General features: G+C 48.1%; 1 protein-coding gene across 4 annotated transcripts in view; it reads left to right on the forward strand.

Moving 5' to 3' along the window:
- Positions 1–225: 225 nt before the first annotated feature.
- SLC29A3 (solute carrier family 29 member 3) overlaps positions 226–22,327 on the forward strand; it is a 55,402-nt gene continuing 33,300 nt past the window's right edge. Inside the window, exons 1-2 of one of the 4 annotated variants that reach the window (XM_060201443.1) lie at positions 226–359; positions 5,885–6,183. In XM_060201443.1, the coding sequence (XP_060057426.1) occupies position 359; positions 5,885–6,183 (300 nt within the window). In that variant the 5' untranslated portion in view covers positions 226–358. Of the gene's footprint in view, positions 360–5,884; positions 6,184–18,308; positions 18,361–22,327 lie in introns of those variants that run through there. The other 3 variants (XM_016195327.2, XM_060201312.1, XM_060201379.1) reach the window with 3 other exon arrangements.

A 22,327-nucleotide genomic window follows, 5' to 3' on the forward strand; every position in this document is an offset into this window, starting at 1 on the left:
CCGTGGCGAGGTGGAGAACCCTTGGGGTTCGGGTGGGCGCAAGGCCCCGGCATCTGCAGAGGAGGGCTGAAGCCCTGGCTTGCGGCCGCAGCAGCCAGGAGATCTGGTGGCGTCTCACCTTCTCGGGGCAAATGGGCGGGAGCCGAGCAGAGCAGAGACAGAACGAGGAGTTTGCAAACCCGGAAACGCCTTTGCCCAAGGCTGGCGGGACGAGACTGGAGGAGACACTACGGCCTGGGCGGAGCGGGGCGGGGCGGGCCGGGGCGCGGGGCGGAGTCCGGCCTGGGCCGCTCGGAGCCGGGACTCGCAGTGGCCGCGGCAGCCCGGGAGGCAGCGGCGTTGGCGGCGCGGCGGCGACAGTAAGTGCGGCGGGAGGCGGGGCGCGGGCCTGGTCTCCGACCAGCTCTGGGCTCGCGGCCGCCCCCGGGCCCGTGCTGCCCGCGGCCTCCCAGCCTGGGCCTGCTGGGGGCTGCTCCTGCTGACCCCCGAACTCAGCCCCGGCCCAGCCGGCGCTCCAGCACCTCTCGTTGTATCCTCCCCTCCCCTCCTCTTCTGGGTCTGTTGTCTTCCTTTCTCCCAGATTCTCTCTCCTCCTTGGTGAACATCAGCTCCTGGATATATATATATATGGACCTGGTATGGGAAAAGTGGCCAACTCCTGAGACTCCTGAAGCTGGGGTGTCTAGAACCCCAATACCTGTTCTGCCCTGGCCTCTGGTGTTGCCCCATGTTGCCCAGCCACGATCCCATAGGGTAGCTTCATCAACCCCTATTCGTATTTCACAGATGAGGAAGGCAAGGTACACGGGATATGGGCTTAGGATGTTCCAGAAATCTCCTCAGAACTTGCGCCCCATCCCCAGTGCAAAGGCTGGCCTCTGGGCCCCACAAGTTAGCCTCTTAGCCTCTTAGTGCGGGGCTGTTCCTCCCCCAGGTTGCCCAGGGAAGGAATAGAGCCCAGACAGGGTGGCTCCTTCTTGAGGACATTGAGGGCACTTATTTGCTTTTTTGTTCTTGTTTTGTTTTGTTTTCTTTTCTGTTTTAAATCCAAAGGCTAGCAACTAATTCTTCTAAAGACTAATAAGACTTGGCTCACTCCAGTGCCCTGGACTGTGACCCGGGTTAGAGAAAATTCCTGGCTCCTTCAGAAGCTTGGTCAAGGCTCACCGGTCCTGGATAAATAGACACCCGGCCCTGTGTAAATGTGGCTCATGTGACCATGTGGGCATTTGGAAAGAACCATTGCCTTTTTACTGTCTAGTGTCCCTCAGAGGGTCGTACTTTACCTTAAACATTTTTAGATGGTAATTTAGAAACTGAGGCCTGGGGTGTGCACAGCTGTAGTTGCACTGGTTTGTCTGGGGCTACCTGTGGTTCGAGACTGGGAACGAGCTCTGCTAGACCATGGCAGTTTAAAATAGATTTGCTGACTCTGGACTTGAGCATCCGGCAGCCTCCTTCCTGCCTCCTCCAGGGTATGTACTGCCCCAGTCATGGAGAATGTCCTGACTGCTCAGCAGCCTTGGTTGAAGGTGCCCTGCAGCACTACTGTCTTTGCCTCTGCTCACAGCTCACTGGCTGCCAGGTCTTCAGGAAGGAGGTTGGTACTTGCAGTCAGCAGATGTATGTTCATATTGCCAGCCAGCCTCTGCCCTGGGAGACCAGGAGCCCGTATGGACCTCAGCCCACTCGGCTGTGTAAGCTCATTGTTGCCATCTGTGTGACTTTGAGCTAGTTACCTTACCTTTCTGAGCCTCCGATTCTTCATCTGTGAAATGGGTCTTAGAGTAGTTCTTTGCACCTACCATATTAGGCTGCCGTCAAGTTCAAGTGCTAGACACAGATCTTGGTGTATATGAGTGTTGGATTTAATTCTAATATCAGGAGTTCTTACTGTCTGGATGTGGGATTGAAAGATAAGCCCCACCCCTCAAGATGTTCAGAACAGGACTTCCCAAGATGTGTCATGCTGGTATACAAATTATTTGAACCTAACTGCATGCAGGGTCCTGCAACCTCAAGAGGAAGCTTCACCACTTCATTAACTATTGAGAAAAATGATAATTGGAAGTATAGCCAAGAATTGGGATTTTTTTTTTTTTTAACCAGAAAGACTATTGGGGAAACTCACCTGTATGGCAGGGGAGACATATGCAGGTAAAGACAGCATATGTCTTTGCCCTGCGTGTCACTCTCTTCATGTGAGTCCCATTAATATATATATATATATATATATATATTAACCTGACTTCACTGGGCAGACGACCCCACCAATGTGTCCTGGAGCCCCAACTCCCCAACTCCTCAGACCTCTGCCCTACTAGGGAAAGAGAGAGACAGGCTTGGAGTATGGATCGACCTGTCAATGCCCATGTTCAGCAGAGAAGCAATTACAGAAGCCAGACCTTCCACCTTCTGCACCCCAATGACCTTAGGTCCATACTCCCAGAGGGTTAAAGAATAGGAAAGCTATCAGGGGAGAAGATGGGATGTAGAGTTCTGGTGGTGGAAATTGTGTGGAAATGTACCCCCTCTTATCCTGTGGTCTTGTAAATATTTCCATTTTATAAATAAAAAATGTGTATAGAGAGGCAGAAAAATAGTGAAATAGACCACAGCACCAAAGTTAGCTTTAGTGTGGTGGGGGCCAGGCTCCAACCTGGGTCATGCACAGAGCATGGCAGCGCTCTGTCTAAGGGAAGCTGTTTCACCAGCACCTCCATCCTGTTCTCTCGCCCTGGATATGTATTTAAATATCTTTGTTTTGCCCCATTTACTTTAGAATCTACGCCCATGCAGATTTTCCAGACATATGTAATTACAATTGTTCTCTTCTCTCTGATGTGCTCCCGGGGGCGCACCACTGAGAAGAAACCAGAGTGGGAGGAGAGCAATTTTTTCTCTGCCCCCACCAGACAGATCTAGTGCCCTGAGGCCTTCTTGCCTTCTCTCCCCCCACCCCGTGCGCCATTTCACTTGGCTCTGGGCCAAGCTTATTAGTCTCTCCCTCTCTTTTTTTCCTTTTCATTCTTCTTATTTCAGAGAGATAAACACATGCACCGCAACACCCAAGTGTCCCCCCAGCACCAGGGTCCTCCCACGTGGTGCTGGGACTCTAGCTCAGACCATGCACATGGAAAGGCACATGCCCTACTTTGCAGACTGTTTCTGGATCTCAGATTTTTTTTTTTTCTTGACCTGCGGGGGCCTTACACCTGCACCATTCCATTGCTCCTGGCACTTTTTGTTTTCTTTTTTTACAGGTGGCAGAGAGAAGGAGAGGCACTACCTTTCTGCCATTCACAGAGCTCCCCTATCATGTGTGGTGCTCCATATGGTGCAGGGGGCTCAAACCCAAGTCTGTGCATGGCAAAGTCTGTGCGCTACCAGGTGAACTATCTCCTGCTCCCCACATTCCACCCCCCCCCCATTCTTTACTTCTGGAGAAAAAAAAATGGCAATAAATTCCAGGCCTCCCTGATTTCGGATTAATAATGTTGCTAGGTACCGTTAATAGAGTAGCGGAAGATAGAATGACCATCTCACCAGGGCTGTAGGCCCCACTCCGCCTGGCTTGGTGCTGAGTAGAGGCTCCACCTCCCATGTGAGCAAAGATGCATTGATTTTGATATATTGAGTAGAGAGGGAACTACTGCTGAAGGGGCTACAGAGTGTCCTGTCCTCAGCGTTATGGAAATACTCCCCATTTATCAAGCTGCTGCCACATCCTGAGTGCTATATAGAGCATGGAAGTTCTATGGGCAGCCAGATTCAGCAGCCAAACAGGTGACAGGCCCAGGGTGGCGAGGAAGATGCTGATGTTTGTTCAAACGGCTGCTACCGTGAGCCAGGCATTGCCAGCCAGTTGCTGTTATATAATTGTTAAAGAAAAACAGCTTCTCTGGGTTTGCAGGTGAGGAAATTGAAACTCAGAAGTATGGGGATTTGCCCAAGGCCACGTAGACGATAGTGACCAACAATCTAACATCTTTGCTTTGTCTTAGGTGCTAACACACAGATGAGGGGTAGCTGTATTCTCGTGGCATGTCAACAGAGGTGGGACCCAGGCAGGAGCCCCAGTCTCAGGCTTGCCCTTCTGCCTGCTCTGTGACCTTCCACTCAATGCCCTCTGTTTCTGCACCAATGACATCAGGGGTATACTGTCAGATGTTCCAAACAGGCTTCTAGTGGCAGCTCTATGCAGATACCATAAGTTTATTCATTGAATGTTATTTAATTTTAGTGGACTTATAATTTTTTGAACAGTGTTCACTGTTCAAAAGGTATGAAAGAATGAAGTAAAATTCTCTTCTCTGCATACCCATCCTTCCTCCTCTAGGCAGCCGCTATTAGAAAGCTCTTATGGTGGGCTGGGGAGACAGCATAATGGTTATGCTAAAGACTTTCATGTTTGATACACACACACACACACACACACACACACACACACACACACACACACACACGTATGAAATCTCTTGTGAATCTTTCTGAAAGAATTACATGCATATGTGTGTATAATCTCTTTCCCACTCTCCCCTCCCTGCTTTACACCAATACTCATGTATTCTCTAAAGGTTGTTGCTCCTGGCTTCTCTCACAGAGCTGAAGAGAATGCAGAGAACATTCTGTGCCCATCTAGGATCCTACTTCTAGCATCTTATTTTTATTGCCACCAGGGTTATTCCTGGGACTTGGTGTCTGCACAGTGAATTCACTGCTTCCAGCAGCCAGCTTCCTTCCTTCCTTCCTTCCTTCCTTCCTTTCCTTCTTTCTTCCTTTCTCTTTCCCTTTCTTTCTCTTTCTTGCTTTCTTTCATACCTTTCTTTCTCCCTTCCTTCCTTCCTTCCTTCCTTTCTTTCTTTCTTTCTTTCTTTCTTTTTGAATAGTGATTGAAAGGGAAGGGGAGATGATGATGAGGGAGAGAGAAAGAGATACCTGCAACACTGCTTCACCTCTCATGAAGCCCCCCCCCCACTGGTAGGGGCTAGGGATTTGAACCCAGATCCTTGATCATGGTAATATTTGTGCTCTATGGGGCATGCCATTGCTCACTCCCACCTAATCCTGTCTTCTTTTTAAAAAGATATTTATTTATTCTCTCTTGTTACCCTTGTTGTTTTATTATTGTAGTTACTATTGTTGTTGTTGATGTCATCATTGTTGGATAGGACAGAGAGAAATGGAGAGGGGGGAAGACAGAGAGGGGGAGAGAAAGATAGACACCTGCAGACCTGCTTCACTGCTTGTGAAGCGACTCCCTGCAGGTGGAGAGCCAGGGGCTTGAACCGGGATCCTTCTGCTGGTCCTTAATCCTGTCTTGTTTTGTGGCTGCATAAAAATTTGGCTGCTGGGTGAGGTGGTGGCACACCTGGTTGAGCACACATGTTACAATGTACAGGGACCCTGGTTCAAGCCTCTGGTTCCCACCTTCAGGGGGAAAGCTTCACGAGTGGTGAAGCAGGGCTGTAGGAGTCTCTGTATCTCTCCCTTTCTACCTCCCACTTCCCTCTCAATGTCTGGCTGTCTCTATCCAATAAACAAATAAAGATAATAAAAAAATAAAAATAAGTAAATTTGGCTGCCTTGGGAGCAGGTTTTTGTTGCTGGATTGATTGTCACAGGTCCCGTGGTACTACATTGCCTTACTCCCATTTTTGTCTGAACCATGTTGTCTCTGCATGGGTTGGGTGACTTCTGAGTTCACTTCAGTTCTGACAGCATGTCTTCCTCCCTGAACCTTCAACCAGAAACTCTCCAAACATGCTTTGATGATCCTACCAGTTCCAGATTGGAATAGTCAGTTTGATAGGATAGGGCTTTTCCCCAGCTGTACCCAGCCTTGGCTTCTCCATATCTGTCCCGTCTCTTTCTGCTCCAATAGTGGCCATCATCTCAGAGGACAACTTACATCACAGTTCAAACTCCACCTACAGACCTGCAAGCAGCTCTCTGTTGACAGACCAGGAGGTGCTGCTTGAGAAGCTACTGGACCACCCGACACCTGGCTTGCAGAGGCCCAAGGACCACTTCAATGGTGCCTACATCATCTTCTTCAGTTTGGGCATCGGTGGCCTACTGCCATGGAATTTCTTTGTCACTGCCAAGGAGTACTGGATATTTAAGTTCAGCAACTGCTCCAGCTCAGCCACAGGAGAGGATCCTGAGAACTTGGACATCCTGGTAAGCCATGTCCCAGGGAGGCAGGTGGGAGCCAGCAGCCTAGATGGGGCAAAAGGTAGCCTTTTTTTCAGGTTACCAGTCCAAGGAGGCTCGCAGCAATCTGAGCACATATATTCAATTTAGGAAGCTGTGTAAAAGATTGTAGAAAACTTCCATTCCATCCTAAGCCATGCTTTGTGTTTAGGGCCTCATACTTCATGTGACAGGGAAAGACAGAAATAGGTGAGACAGTCCCAGCCTCCAAATTACTATCTAACTTGGGAAGAAGGTGGAAATTATGCTTATGTGCAATATATATGCCAGACTCCAAAGTTTATGCTCTCAGGGGATTGAAAGGGTGAGACGAATAGTTTTAAGTTATCTGTGAGTTGCAAAAAATTCCAAAAGAGCAGTGATGAAAACAGGACTAGAGGTCCTGCTTCTCTCATGCTGAGTTCTGGAGAGACTAACCCAAGACTGATAGAAACCTCGTTGCTCCACCATGTATAGCTGCCATGTCTAAGAGCACTTCCTACTTCAAGATGAATGCTGGAATTCCAACTATTGTGGTAACAGAAAGAGGAGTAGAAGAGGCATAAGACACAACACTCTGGGGATAGCATACATTGCTTCTGATTATATCACACTGGTCCGAACTTAGGCACATGACCTCATTACCTACAAAGGAGGTTGGGAAATACAGTCTTTATCTCAGAGAATTCAGCTCAAATGGGATATTCTTAATTATGGAGTGTCGGTCTGGCTTCGCGAGAGGAGACAGACGACCCGGGACTCATGGCTGGGTTGTACGCAGTATTTCTTTATTCATGCAGGACGCAGCACAATCTAAGCCAAGCTAAGCTAAACCTAACACTACAACTTCAACTTACCACTACCAAAATGAACAATGTTGTTCTTATATACTTTCCAAGTAGGGTGTAAACAGGATGTGATGTAGAGAGGGTGGAGAGAAAAGTGACTGGTGAAACTCAGGGTGTGACAAGGAGAGGGGGCGGAGCAGGTGAGAATTCTACCACTGAACCACTAATGCCCTGGAGGGAGTGTGGTGCTTTATGTAAATGTAAAAGTGATTTATGTAAATAGACCGCTTTGAATGGGATCAAACCAATCCCTATACAGGCATACCAGTGCTTGGTTAAGCAGAAGCCAGGGGGAGCTGGCATACTACCCAACAATGGAGGACAAGGGGAAATAAATCAAGAATAAGGAGTTTCATCTCTGGAGGAGAGATTGCTGTGACTTGAGCAGCTGTCTTTGAAAACTAGGGAGGAAGGGCTGGTGAAATAGTTCACTTAGATAGTGTGTTGCTTTGCCATGTGTGCCAGCAAAGATTTGAACTTGGCTCCCACCACACTGAAGGAAGCTTCCCTGGTGTGATCTCTTTCACTCTCTGTCTCTATTTTTAAAAAAATGTTAATAAGTAAATAAGGAGGAGATAATCTGAGTGGAAGAAAAAGCCTAAGCAAAGGCGAGGTGGAGGGGAAGTTCAGGTGTGTCTGAGGAACAATGAAGTGCCTACTTTTGTTGTGTGTAGGTCACAAATCAGAGAGAAGTGAGACTTGAGATCCGTATCCAGGCACTGAAGTCATCACTTTGCCTTGAAAGTCAAGATGAGGAGTCTGAGTTGGGATTGGTTAGCCATGACTCCAGACGCTTGCTTGCAGGGTTGTTCATTTCGTGGGGTGACATTTCTATAGGTATGGAGTGCTAAAGGAAATAATTAGTCTGCGACTTATTAAAACAGCAAGGGAGACTTTACTCAGGACTATTGCAATAAAGGAGAGAGACTGGGTTCAATTCCAAATGGACAGGGATAGGGGAAATTTATAGTCAGGAAGCAGAGTGAGGTGGTCCTAACCCTCCACAGCAGGGCTCTTGCTAGGCTGGCCGAGGACATGGTCTGAGTGGGGTGAGGGAAGGTTGAGACCTGATCAAGAAGAGTTTAGAGGTTTAGTCAGTCTTTGTCAGGAACCTCTGCTTCTGCAGCTGGTCTAGGCTTGTGGCCATGTCACTTAAAACTCATAGATGGGGCCAAGTGGTGGCACACCTGTTAAGCACACACATTACAGTGCACAAGGACCCAGGTTCTAGTCTCTGGGTCCCCACCTGCAGGAGGAAAGCTTCACAAGTGGTGAAGTCATGCTGCAGATGTCTCTCTGACTCTCACTCACTATTCCCTCCTCCCCTCTCAAGTTCTCTCTGTCTCTATCCAGTAATAAATACAATTAAATAAAATGCAAAAAACTCACTGGAGGAAGCTGAGGCATCTCCGAATGCATACAAGTAGAGGGGTCCATCTCTCCCGAGGCAGTCCATCTGTCCATCTCCGTCAAGATCTATCCATCTCCCTCAAGGCAGTCCATCTGACCATCTCTCTCGAGATCTGTCCATCTCCCCTGAGGCAGTCAGGGAACAAGATAGAGATGCCCTAGCTAGTCCCAGCCACACCAGAAGGTTGTTCATCATTTTTTTCCCCTGAAAGGACTTTGAAATCCTTGAATTATCTTTGAGGAATTTGCCCCAGATTAATAGGGATTAATCTGATTTAGTGATACCCTCCCTACCCCAAACCACCCTGTAGTTACATATATCAAACTCACTCAGGGACCTTTTTTTTTTTTTCCAATTTATTTATTTATTTTCCCTTTTGTTGCCCTTTTTTTTTTTATTGTTGTTGTAGTTATTGTTGTTATTGATGCCATTGTTGTTGGATAGGACAGAGAGAAATGGAGAGAGGAGGGGAAGACAGAGAGGAGGAGAGAAAGATAGACACTTGCAGACCTGCTTCACTGCCTGTGAAGCTATTCACCGCAGGTGGAGAGCTCAGGTCTTAAACTGGGATCCTTACGGTAGTCCTTGCGCTTCGCACCGTGTGCACTTAACCTGCTGCACTACCGCCCATCTCCCAAGGGACCTCTTTTTAAAAATATATTTATTTATTTATTTTCCCTTTTGTTGCCCTTGTTTTTTTTTATTGTTATTGTAGTTATTGATGTCGTCATTGTTAGATAAGACAGAGAGAAATGGAGAGAGGAGGGGAAGACAGAGAGGGGGAGAGAAAGGTAGACACCTGCAGACCTGCTTCACTGCTTGTGAAGCGACTCCCCTGCAGGTGGGGAGCTGGGGGCTGGAACCGGGATTCTTGAGCTGGTCCTTGCGCTTTGAGCCACGTGCGCTTAACCCGCTGCGCTACCGCCTGACTCTGGGACCTCTTTTTTTAAAGACTATTAAACGGGGTCCCATATTAGAGATTCTGACTGAATTAGGCCAAGGTAGAGTGTGGACACAGGTATTTTAAGACTTGACACCTTCAGCGCCTTGATTCTGACACCCCGTGGGGCCCTATTTCTTCCATGTGGGACAAGCGCTTCTCTATAGCAGAAGAGGTGCTTTGGGGATGGGGAGCTAATTCAGAGCCCCCACTCAAGGTTCATAGACCAACCAGCAGCACCCCTGGAAGCATGTTAGGTATATAGTCAGTCTCTAGCTCTGCCTAGACCAGCTGAGTCAGGAGCAGCCTGCTAACTAGCCACCCACGGGCTTGGCTGACACAGAGAGTCTGAGAGTCAGTGGCCAGGACATGGCTTCTAGCATGAGAGCAAACCCAGCCTTTTATTGCTTAACTCTCAGCCTCTGTGTTGTGCCCCATTTTCCTGATATGTAGCAAAGGGATCCTACTGCCACCAGCTTCTTCAGCTTATTGTGAGTTTTAAGTCTGTAAATATGCTTGTAAAGCACTTAGCACAGGGCCTGGCAGCACTACTGCAAGTGCTGTACTAATGTTGTCATTATCGTCATTTGCGGGATGGGGCACACATTTCTAAGCGGCATGGTGCCCTGGTGTATTTCCAGACGCCTGGCTTGGCTGGGGTACTTATGAGCCACTGTTATTTACCTGTGACTCAAGTGTCCCGGCCTTCTGCTGGCCTGAGTAAATCACCCAGCCCACTTGGACTTCATCCAGAAGATCCCTTTCTGTCTGAGTGGACCCCAGGGCTAGATGGCATGTGTGCACCTGTCCTGTGCCCCTCTTCCCGTTCATCGCCCCAGCCCCCAGGATCAAGCTGTCCAGAACAGGAAAGAAAGTGTAAACGGTTCTCAGGAAACTAGCCCTCGCACAGTGGACATTTGCCTCGAGCTGCTCTTGTTTAAAAGCGATTCCCTTCCCAGCTGCAGGCACTTAGCATTCCAGGCCCTACTATGATGCTTTATTGCCTCTTTCCAAGTGCTGGCAGGTGCAGATGTAGTACCTGCGGCTGCCCGGAGCTCCTGGCTCTTGGCATCAGAGATGAGAGACCTGTCACCCCTCGATTCATAGGCTGGGTTTGGGAAGCAAGCATGCTGGGGTGTTTCTGCATTTTGTGGGCCATTTTTCTTTGCCTAATTCCTCTTTTCTGCCACCCACCTCCTCAGTTCTTTCCCCTCCTCTTCTTGATTTCCCTGGTAGAGGTGGCTGGTCAGCTCTGTCACCTGTGGGCTGCTATGGGGAAGGAAGAGGAAAGTCAGTGGATTTGTCTCTAGTCACCGCCTGCAGCTCAATTAGCTGTGGGTCTGATCCCCACTCCCCTCTATTTTCCTGCTCAGATTCCCAGGGATGGAGACCCTGGAGTGGGGAGTTTGATGCAGCAGGACTGTTTGTACAAGCCATCCCTCCCTCCCCCAATTATGTCACTTTCAAGGTGAGCTCACATCCCAGACTCATTTCCTTCTGCTTGATACCATTTTGGAAATGGCTCAGAAAGCCTTATGCTCACCTCCTCCGCCCCCTCTGGTCTTTGGAATGAGGACTTTCAATTAACCCAGCACAGGTCTGTGTGCCCAGAGACCCCAAAATAAAATTAGTAAAAAACAAAACGAACAAACAGACAAACAAACAAAAACATGGAGCACAAACGAGGAAGAACTGATATGAAAAGATAGTGCAGGAGGCAACCACAGTGATCACCATGTTCTGAGCCCAAAACTGGGCCCAACGTGCTGGCATGGGTGTTAAAATGCATAGTCTTCTCACTAATCTGACTTTTCAGTGAAGAAAGAGTGTCAGAGAGGGTTAGTAGCCAGCCCCAAATCATGGAGCTAGGAAGAACTGTAGAGAATTTCAGAGAATGCAGGTGGATAGGTGCCGGACTTCTCGTGGGGAGACCTCTTCCCGGGCACAGACTCCCAGCTTACCTGCCTTGTTGCGCACCAGATGCAGGGGCCTAGGAGAATGTTCTGGGGCAGTAGGAGTGAGCCTATGGGACTGACTCAGTGTCCAGTGCTAGTGCCACGACAAGCAATGATCCGGGGACTTGTCTCATGGACAGTCCGTTTATTGAACAGCAAAGCAGGGTTTATAAGGGGTTGTAGGAGGAAGTAAGTTATCCATTCCATATATGGTTTGGGAGAGAAGGGACAAAGAGAGGTAGGGGGTTGGGAAAAGATCAGAGCATTCCTAGCAAATGTTGAGCAAGGGGTTTAGTTGACCAAAGGAATGAAGGAAGTAGAGTTGTCAATAACCAGTAGACAGAGAGGAGTCTTAAGAGAGAAGATAGATCATGTAATATTAAAAGGACCGGAGGGGGTGGAGGAGTAAGGAGAACGCTCCTAGTTACTGTTTGATGGCGCAGAACAATGATGCGTGGGCCATATGTGATCAAAGAAGAAGGGCTTCTATTAATCTCTGAGTAAGCAAACCAACTGGTTTGGGAACAAGGAAATGGGCTGCATGTAGAGTCTTTTGTGAGGCAGAGGGACTGACAGAGAGGACATTTTCCCTCCATGCTCGATCTCAGGTAGAGAAAGGCTAATAGAAAGATCGTGCCAACCAAGCACCCACTTTTCAGTGGGAGGTCCCATATCATGCTCAACCATGTCCTCACAATTTCTCGACAGATAGGTGATTGCAAAACTGGTTCTGTTCAGAGAGTGGAAAACTGTCCTCTCAAAGAAACAGTATAGCAAGACTTGGGAGGTGTCCATTTGCTGAAGGTGGACACCTCAGTCCAGGGAGAAAAGGCTAAAGGGAATAAAGATAAGCTAGTGGAGCACTTTATCAAAAAGTCCAGTGCTGACTTATGAAATCCCTGCCATGCAGCTCATACCTACCTGGTAACTTACATGCACACATCCTCGATCTCCAGACTGGGAAATTGAGACTCATAGCTGTTAAGCCACTGACTCAAGATCATGAGTGCACAATCGACAGATATGAGATTCTAATCAATCTGGAGGTCAGTAGAGCTGATGCAGGTAACTAGCATGCTTCCTGGCCTGTCCATGTACCTTAGTGTTTGCAGTTCTGGCCACAGACTAGAATCATCCGGGAGCTTTTAAAGCCTGCTGCCTGCCAGGAATGGGAGGTAGCATAGTGCACAAGACTTCCATGCCTGAAGCCCCAGAGGTCCTATGTTCAATCCCTGCCACCACCATATGCCAGAGCTAAGTAGTGCTCTAGTCTTTATCTCTTCCTTCCTTCCTTCCTTTCTTTCTTCCCCATGATAGATAGATAGATAGATATTTTAAAAATCACTAAAACCTGTGGCCCAGGAGGTACCACAGTGGACAGAGTGCAAACATGAGGTCCTGAGTTCAATTCTGACAACATATGTGCTAGAGTGATGTTCTGGTTCTCTCTCTCATTAATAAATCAGCACATCTTTAAAAACAAATAATAAAGTCTACCACCCTCCCACCCACTTGATTCTGGTGTAGCCTGAGAAAGGCCTGGGCAGAAATAGCATTTTTAAGCTCTGAGAGGTGAGATTAATGTACATGTCTTGAGCTGTGCTATAGTTCTTATGATATCCATATACAGAGGAGGAAACCAAGACAAAGAATGAAATTCATCACCAACCACAAAGTAAATGACGGCTGGTGGGGAGTCAGGCCTGGCTTTCTGAACCCATGTGGCCAGCGCTCTAACCTTGTGCTTTATGTCAGGGTTCTCCGAAGCAGCATCTACTCTTTAAAAATCTCTGCTCGTGGCTTTTTAGGAGGAGCAAGTGATCCTAAGTGCCAGTCTTATCCTTGCCTTTATAAGTCACACAGAATAAGGATGGAGAGTTAGCCTTTGGACTTACCCTCATCTATGTCCTTGATGGCCTTGGGCAGCAGAACCATAAGGGAGGGAGGGCTCAGAAGAAGAAACTGAGGCTGTGAGCCTGAGGAAGGGAGGGGGTCATGGAGACTGCAAACCTGGAGAGCTGCCCAAAAAGGGCACAGAGTTCCTGAGCTTGTTTATTCTGTTGTTTCAGAATAGGAGAAACAGGAGGCAGTTTGATGTGCTGACACGACTAGCCCAGTGGAGAGGGAGAACAGGTGCAGAGGAAGATGACGCAGTATAGCTGGGAGATGACGGCGCATCAGCCAAGGGCATGGGTGCTAGTGCACAGTGGAGAGGGTGCCCAGCAAAGCACACTGTAGAGTTTCTTTAGGAATAGGCGAGAAAACTGAGGAGAAATAAATTTCTGGCTGTGACCCATTAGTCGAGTTTGTGACCTTTAATGGATTACAACCTGTAATTTGAAAAGGCCTGTTCTACCTGTTGTCTCGAGTGACGTCCATCCATGAGGACAGGTGATGCCCTTATTCTACAGAGGAGAGAAAGGGAAGCATTAACTAACTTTCTGGTGCCACACAGCTATGAAGACATGAGTGGGAGCTGCAGCTCAGGGGCACCCACCAAATACTCAGATTCCAGGACTGCATCCTGCTGGTGCCATCTCCACAGGGTGGGCTTGGTCTCTGTAGTCAGGTGTTCCTGACATGGCCAGTTGAGCAGAGGTCTCCCCGTGATGTGCTGTTTCATTAGACACACACCTTTTTGGATGAGGAAGGTTCATGCTGCCTCTGCGAACCATCCATCTCCAGATGAAAAAGGTAAATAGACTCCAGATAGCTAGCCAGGTTATTTATTTATAAAGGACAGGGGGAAAAAACCAAAAAAACCAGAGCCTCACTTTGGCGTGTGTGATACTTGAGATCCGTCTCCAGACTCTATGCCTGAAAGTCCAGTACTCAAGTCACCGTATAATTTCCAACCAAGCTACTAGCTAACCAGTGTTTAAAAGCAGAATTCCAAAGAATAACACTAAGTGAGTAAACCACCCTCTCCCACTCTCCCAAGCACTTAAGGCGAGATTTCACTAAGCCCAGTCACCCCAGAAGAGTGGTTGGTGGCAACCATCCAGGTAAGGCAGGATGGAATGGGACTCCAGGCTTCTTGCTCTAGGTGTAGGTGAGCAACTGGCAGGCAGAGAGAACAGAAAGCTCCCTCTCCACAAACACACCTCCCAGTTGGCCAGCAGCTTGTCCTAGCACATATAGCTGTTCCAAACCATTTGAAAAAAAGAAAAAAAGAAAGCACTGAGCATGAGTTTTACATTCTCTTGTCCACCCTCTGATTCTAACTGCAGACCCAGCTAGCACATGCCATCCCCAATAAATATACGTGTGATGGCTCTTTCTTCTGTTTTTAGCTCTTGCTGTGTTTTGCAAAGAGAGAGAAAAGCCCGACTTGAAATGCTGTCAGGCCTGCCTCTGGTGACCTCAGCTTCTTAAATACTCTTTCTCCTCCCCTCCCCTGGTGCTCCCTGCTCCCTCTGCCCACCCATGCCTCACTCCCTGGTTCTCCAGGGCTATCGATCGCTTCCCCTTCTGCCTTCGATTTTATTTCTTCCTGCCCTCCTGTCTTTAGAATCCAGAGGTGGTTTCCTGGACAAATTAGAACATGGTCTGGGGCTAAAGTGCTCAAGTGTCTCTTTAAAGTGATTGATCATCGAGTAACCAGAGAGCAGAACTGAATTGAAGTCTTTCCCGGGTACCTCCATTATGTGGAACATCTTCTGGGAGCCTAGGGAGCAAGGAAGACCTGCGTGTGTGTGTGTGTGTGTGTGTGTGTGTGTGTGTGTGTGTGTGTGTGTGTAAGTGTACTTGACACCTGTGACTTTTGCCCACGTGGACCTCCAAAAAGAAGCAGCCTCAGGTCACACGAAGAAGTGCTGCTGGCTTTTGCCCATGACTCCCTGTTTCTGGTGGCCCTCCCAGGTTTCTCCCAGGAGCAAGGCTGCAGTGACCCCGACCACCTCCTCTGTATCCACATGCCACAGGTCCTTGTCTCCTTCCATATGTGTGTTGGCTTCCTGGGCTGCAGAAGCTGTCCTCCACAGGCGAGGACTCTGTGGGAAGTTGGGGAGTTTTCTTGGAAGGCCTTCTTCCTCCTGCCCTGGCCACATAGTCATTCTGCAGAAGAGGAAGGACTGACTGACCCAAGATTCAGCATAACTGCTCCCCAACTCAGCACCCTCCATATGTGGACTCACAAGATTTTGTGCTTCTCTAATCTTTTTTTCCTTCAATTTCTGAGCCAATATTCTTTTGTTGTTGTCATTAGGGTTTTACTGCTCCAGGCCAACTTATTTTTTCAGATAGGAAGAGACAGAGCTACAGAAAAGGAGAAAGATCTCAACACACTGATGCTTCCTTCAGTAGCAGTGGTTATATATTTACTTAGTCATTCATCACTCAATACAGGTTAAAGGCAGTTGACTTTTATTTATTTATTTATTTTTATATTACAGAAATTACATTCAACAGGGGTTTGAATCCACACCATTCCCCACTACCAGAGTTCTGAATCTTCAGTCTCCCTACTGAAATCTACCACAGTTCCTCCAAGATTGTAGACATGGGCCAACCAACCTTCATCTCTACAACCATCTGTCTACATTTATACATAGTTGCCCCTTCTTTATCTGATTCAATCTTCTCTTCCCCTCCAAGGCACTCATGACAACATAACTACTTCCATATGTCCCTCTCCTTTTCCTCCTCTCTCTCTGGGTGCTGATGGAGCTGGAGTTCAGAGCCCTCTTATCATCCTATCACTTCTCCCCTGCTGGGAGTATGAATCAAGGTTGTTTTGGGGGAGCAGAAGGTAGGTTCTGGCTTTTGTAATTGCTTCTCCACTGAGCATGGGTGTTGACAGGTCGACCCATACCCCCAGCCTGTTTCTATCTTTCCCTAGTGGACTAGAGCTCTGGAATTGTGAGGATCCAGGACACTGGTGAGGTCATCTGCCCAAAGAAGTCAGGATGGAGTCATAGTGTCTGGAAGGTGGCATGGCCTTAGTTGAGACAAAATGGTTAATGAGCAGGAACCAAAAAGTAGGATTAGAGCAGATGAGATTAGGGATTTTAGGGTAGAAGAAAGTTAGGAAAACCATTTTAGGCATGTTTTTGGGGCCACACAACATGTCCCTGGGTTGTTTTTGCTTGAGTTTGGTAGCTATCCTGAGGTTGAATAAGAATATTGTCTGAGAGAATGCTGTCAGAGTAGAGAAAAGGTGCTAGAAAGTTAGGTTAGGGCAGGGAGTAGCTCTGGTTCTTAAAAAAAAAAAAATGTGGCTAAAATTAACTATTTACCTCCATGCACCTGCTCTAAGGCCCATATATATTTCACCAGAGCCTGTGTAACCTCTAAGTCCCTATTGGTCTGAGCATATACCTCCTGGTCACAACTGGGAACATTGCAGGCAAGGCAGCTGACTTTCTAGAGCTCATTCACCTACCCAGTAAATACAGTTTGAGAGCCTTGTACGTATCCAGCATGTGCTTGAGGCTTGATATGCTCTGTGCCCTAGTGAGGGAGCAAGAAAAATGAGTGAGAGAGTGGGCTCAAACTTGGGCTGGGCACATAGCAAAGCAAGCACACTCTCCAGGTAAGCTGTCTTGCTGGCCTCTGAGCCACTCATACCTGTGGAATTATCCTAAGAGTACACAGGGGGAATAAAAAGGATGAAAATCAAAGAGGCCAGTTGCCTTCATTATGGTCTCTGGCAAAAGTTGGATGGGGGACTGGGGAGTGGGAGGGTCATGGAAGGGATGAAGGAAATCATATTTGTAGTTCCCTTGTTCACTCTGTGTGGTAGAAAGATTTAGCAGTTTCAGCTTTCCAACAAGAAAACTGGCTTCATGGGCAGGGGTAGACAGCATAATGGTTTTACAAACAGACTCTCATGCCTGAGGCTCCAAAGTCCCAGGTTCAATCCCCTGCACCACCATAAGCCAGAGCTGGGCAGTGCTCTGGTTAAAAAGAGAGAGAGAGAGAAAGAGATAAGGGCAACAAAAGGGAATAAATAAAAAAAAGAAAGAAAGAAAGAAAGAAAGAAAGCTGGCTTCTGTTTCTGACTTTCAGTTTGCTGGGTGACTTGGGGCTCTATTTCCTTATTTAAGAAACTAGATCGGGCTGATACACCTTCTCTGCTAGAGTCCAGGACTTGCCATGCACGAGATCCTGTGTTCCATTTCCTGCACCCCATATGCTGGAGTGATGTTCTGCTTCTCTCTGCCTCTCAGTGCACTGTTCTCTGTCTTTCTGCACTTTGTCATGACACCTCAGGGGCTCCGGTGTGGTTACATGATGGAGGTGACAGAGGAAGTCTGAGAGATGGTCTCAGATAATGAGGGACGTTTCTTTCAGAAGTATCTAGGGAATAATGGAAGACTTTTAAGTGGCAAAAAGATAGGCTCAGTACTAGGAACAGAATAGTCACCCAGCAGAAGTGGCTAGAGAAAGGGAGGAAGAGAAATAGGTGATAGAGACAGAGAGGTCACTCAGCAGAAGTGGGGAGAGAAAGGGAGGAAGAGAAACAGGTGGTTATACATCTACTTAGTCATTCATCATTCAACACAGGTTAAAGGCAGTTGACTTTCTAGAACTCATTCATCTACCCAGTAAATACAGTTTGAGAGCCTTGTATCCAGCATGAGCTTGAGGCTCGATATGCTTCGTGAGGGAGCAAGGAAAGTGAGTGAAGAGAGCAAAATTTTTTAAAAGGCTGCAAGTTATGATAAATATGACAAAAAGAGAAAGAAAGAAAGAAAAGAAAAGAAAGAGAGAGAGAAAAACCAAATAAGGGGTTAACATAGAGTCCATGGTGGGCTGGGCTGTGGTGCACCAGCTTAAGAACACACATTACCATACTCAAGGACCCAGGTTTTAGCCCCTGCTCCCTATTTGCAGGGAGCAAGCTACACAAGAAGTGAAGCAAATATTACAGGTGTCTCTGTCCCTTCCCCTCTCAATTTATCTCTGTTATACCAAAGGAGGAGGAGGAGGAGGAAGAGAAGGAGGAGGAGGAGGAGCAGGAGGGGGAGGAGAAGAAACGAGCCCATGGGGAGACTGATGCTGATCAAGGTATCTAGAGATGAACTCTTCAAGGGGGTGCTGACAGAGACCCAAAGACAAGCTGTGTGAGGGGAGAAGGGAACGATGTGCTAAGCAGAGGAAACAGCCTGCAAGGTAGGTCTGAGGTAATGTGTTCAAGTTACTGGAAGATCAGACTGATGTGGGCATACAGAAGGGTAAGTGTGCCTCTCTGGAGAATACTTAGGCTGCAGATGAGGAAACTGACCTCAGAGAGGTAAGGTACTTGCCCAAAGTCTCACAGTGTTATAGAGCTTGTAAGCCCTCCTACCACAGTGGAGGACATCTCTGTGTTGTATCTTTAAGAAATCACTTTTTGAGGCTCCACTGTGAATCCATCAGAGGGACACATTGGGGGTAGTTGCCAGTGAGACTGAGGCTAGGGCAAAGGCCATGAAGGGGAGGCCTGGGAGGGCATGAGAAATCCTGGAGGCAGAAGTGACAGGATTTGCTGATGAGCGAAATGAGGAAGTAGAAAAATGGAGGCAAATAGAAGGCAACCCCTAAGTTTCAGGCTCGATGTACTTGAGTAATAGGGTGTGCACTGACTGAGCTGAGAAGCTACTCTGCAGGAATCTGAGTGTGCCAGGCACAATACTGATCACACAGTGATATGACAGAGCCCTGACTGTACGACCAAGGTGTAGAATCTTGGGACGAGGGTCTGCCTGTCCCCTCTCTCTGGCCTCTAGTTCAGAACCAACACATAACAGGCCCTTCACAAATCCTGGTAAGATGAATTCATCATTCTGCACATCTTTATATTGAGTTCAATAAATATTCTAGTCATGGAAGATTTGATACAAGTCTCCACTTTCATAGGAATGGCAGTCTGGTCAAGGAGCCAGTTGGGAAATGCATTAACAAATAAACAGATAATATATCAGACAGTGATACATGTTACAGGGAGCAATTAAACAAAGCAGGTACCACTATAATCAGTGTAGGGGGCCAAAGTATAAAGAACAGTAAGGAAGTGTGCAGCCTGGGAGCCAGCAAAAAACACCCCCCGCCAACCCCACCGAGTCTACACCCACCTCCATTTATAAATATAATGATTTTATGTTTACTTTAGTATTTTTAAAGATTTACCTAGAGAGAGAGGCAGAGAGAAACAGAACATCACTCTGGCATATGGGGTGCAGGAAATGGAACATAGGACCTCGTGCATGGCAAGTCCTGGACTCCAGCAGAGAAAGGTGTATCAGCCCTCTCTGTCTTCCCCTCCTCTCTCCATTTCTCTCTGTCCTATTCAACTACAATGATATCAATAACAGTGATAATAATAAACACAACAATGGTAAAACAACCAGGGTAACAAAAGGGAAAAAATGACCTCCAGGAGCAGTGGATTCATGGTGCAGGCACCAAGCCCCAGCAATAACCCTTGGAGGCAAAAAAAAAAAAAAAAAAAAAAAAAAGATTGCCTACTATTGGGTGCAAAGCTCCTGGTAACCCATTCTGGCCACATTTTAATATCTTAACCAATTACACCTACAGACCCTGTTACCCATTGTGGCCACATTCTGAGAGTCTGGGTAGACAGAGACGGAGTGGGTGGATATTGTTCAACCCTGTAGATGAAGTAGCTTATGGCATCAGGGGCATGAGGCCGAGATGAAGCTTTGAGTCTGGGAGGACTGCATGGAGACCCCTATGAAGAAGGCCTTCTTCCAGGGCAATGTCAGACAGAGGAAGGTATTTGTGTGGGCACAGACTGCAATTTTCAAGGAGTTTAGAGTGACAGAGGAGGTGGTGACTAGAGGCAGTTAAGTCAAGGAGGTTTCTTTCCTTAGGTCAAAAGGGCCTGAGTGAGCCCCATAGCCAGTGAAGGAGAGTGGAAATTCAGGCAAGTAAAAGTAGAATTCATGCTCAGGTCTCCAGAAGACTAAGGCTTGAGCAAGAGGCTGAGCCTTCGGAGAAAAGGCTTCACACAGAGAGGCGGTTAAGGGAGCTTGCTCCAGAAAACCTTAGGAACTTTGCCTGTCATCAGGCTGAGACTCCAGAGGCGGTGTGGAAATGGATGGTGGGCTGGGGCCCACCATTTATTAAAGAACCAAACCTGGAGTGGCCCCAGGGAGCCAGATATGAGTTGAGAGGCCAAGCATCAGAGGGCGGCTGTTAGAGCAGCATCACAGGTCTGGTCTGATGGAGCCCATCCTTAGTGACTGGGGCTGTCTGGCTAGCATCTTGGGGCCACACTTTTGTCTGATTCTCCTGCCCTTGGGTCCCTGGCCACTCCATCTCACCTAGGTGGGTCTGGCCCCTAGAGCTGCCCTTCTCCCTGTCCCTCCAGCCTATCTGTGCCCCTGGCCACATACCTGTTAGCATTATTGGGTTGGAGCCCCAAACACAAGACATCTTGTAACACACAAACAGAACTCCAGGTGTACCCTTTGGGGGAAACCTGCCCTCTGCTCACTTCCTGCCTCACCTAGGAATGACTCTCCTCCCCCTGCCACATTCCAGGCCACAGAACTCAGTTACCCGAAGGTGGCAAGTTTGCAACGGTGAACTGTTCTTGGCTCCAACCTGCTCGCTGCTGCTAATTTCATGCCCCTGTGATCCAAGTAACGCTTTGCTGCCTCGAGCTGCCACCCCCCAGGCTTGAATCGCTTTTTCTCACCTCACAGGCGTCCAGCTGCCTCTGCTGCCGAGCTCGGGGGGGGGGGGGGGGGGGGGGGCTACAAAGAGCTGCCTGGAGAAGCCATTGGACATCCAGGCACTGAGTTGGTCCGCCGCAGCTCGTGACTAATTTGCCGCACTTATTTCAAAGTGCCCAAATGACATTCAGGGGGAGAGGGAGCTTAACTGGAGCCTGCCAGAGATAAACAGGCTTATTTCAGGACCTCCCTGCCCGAAGAAACCTCTTTACCTGGACCCTGAGCCCAGAATTAAATTCTTCCAGAAGAGATGCTTAGCACGGAGCCTCTCAGCTTTGCGGGGGAGAGGAAATGTTCCCCATTATAAAATGGGCCTCACATCTGGCCAGCTGGCTCTGCTGAGGTTTAACTTGTGTTTGAAGGCCATCTATCCCCTACCCCAGTGCTTACAAACTGGGCCAGAGTATACAACAGATGACAGTGAGTCTCCTCTCCATCACAGGTGAGTCCAGGGCCTGTGTGCAGGCAGGAAGTACTCCTCTGCTCCCACCTGCCTTCCAGGAGCTGCTAGCACCTGGCAGCCTTGTGACAGGGTCCAGCCACAGTCTGGGCTCCCAACCGCACCCCTGTCTACCCAGAGGGTTTTGTTGGGGTTTGCACGGCCAGGAGAGAAGCTGGAAGCTTGCCTGGTGCTTCCCAACTCTAATGTTCTTTTTAACATGGTTTGTGCTTATCTGCAAACTGAGTCCATCCATTTTGGGTGAATGGCAGAAGTGAGGGTTTTTTTCTCTGAATCTGTTTTTTTTTTTTCTCTTAAGTATTTTCACCCTGTCCACCCCCTATGGCCCCCTTAACACTACTCAGATCCATAGCCCAATGGGGATGCTCAGGGGAGAGGCAGTGGTATTTTCAGGAGAAGAGATAGTTAACCCTGTCATTTGCTGTCTTGAGCAAGGGCCAGGGAGAGGGAAGGCTCAATCCAAGGGAACTTCAGGACCTGAGAGCTGGTCCCTGTCACAGGAGGGGCCACCTGTTGACATAGCTTGATCGTGAGTGTTTGGGCTTGTATGAGGCAGGTAGCTTCAGCTAGAGTGACTCTGTGGAATGATGCTAAATATCTACCCGATTCCCCCAACCCTGCCCTTCATTGGTAGGTCCTGCCACCAGCACTGCCTAGCATGAGCGACTGTTAGCCTCGGGCTGCTCATCTATAAAATGGGACAATTCCAGTTTGGACTTGTGCTTGTAGGTTGCGTCTCTGCAGGCCACTGTAAGCAGTTGTGTGCAGATGTCTGTGAGCTGTTACTCTCTGGGGCTTTCATTTCCCTGTGTGGGTGACCTGATTGGCACCAAGG

This window comes from Erinaceus europaeus, chromosome 1 (genome assembly GCF_950295315.1).
Source record: "Erinaceus europaeus chromosome 1, mEriEur2.1, whole genome shotgun sequence".
Taxonomy (NCBI): domain Eukaryota; kingdom Metazoa; phylum Chordata; class Mammalia; order Eulipotyphla; family Erinaceidae; genus Erinaceus; species Erinaceus europaeus.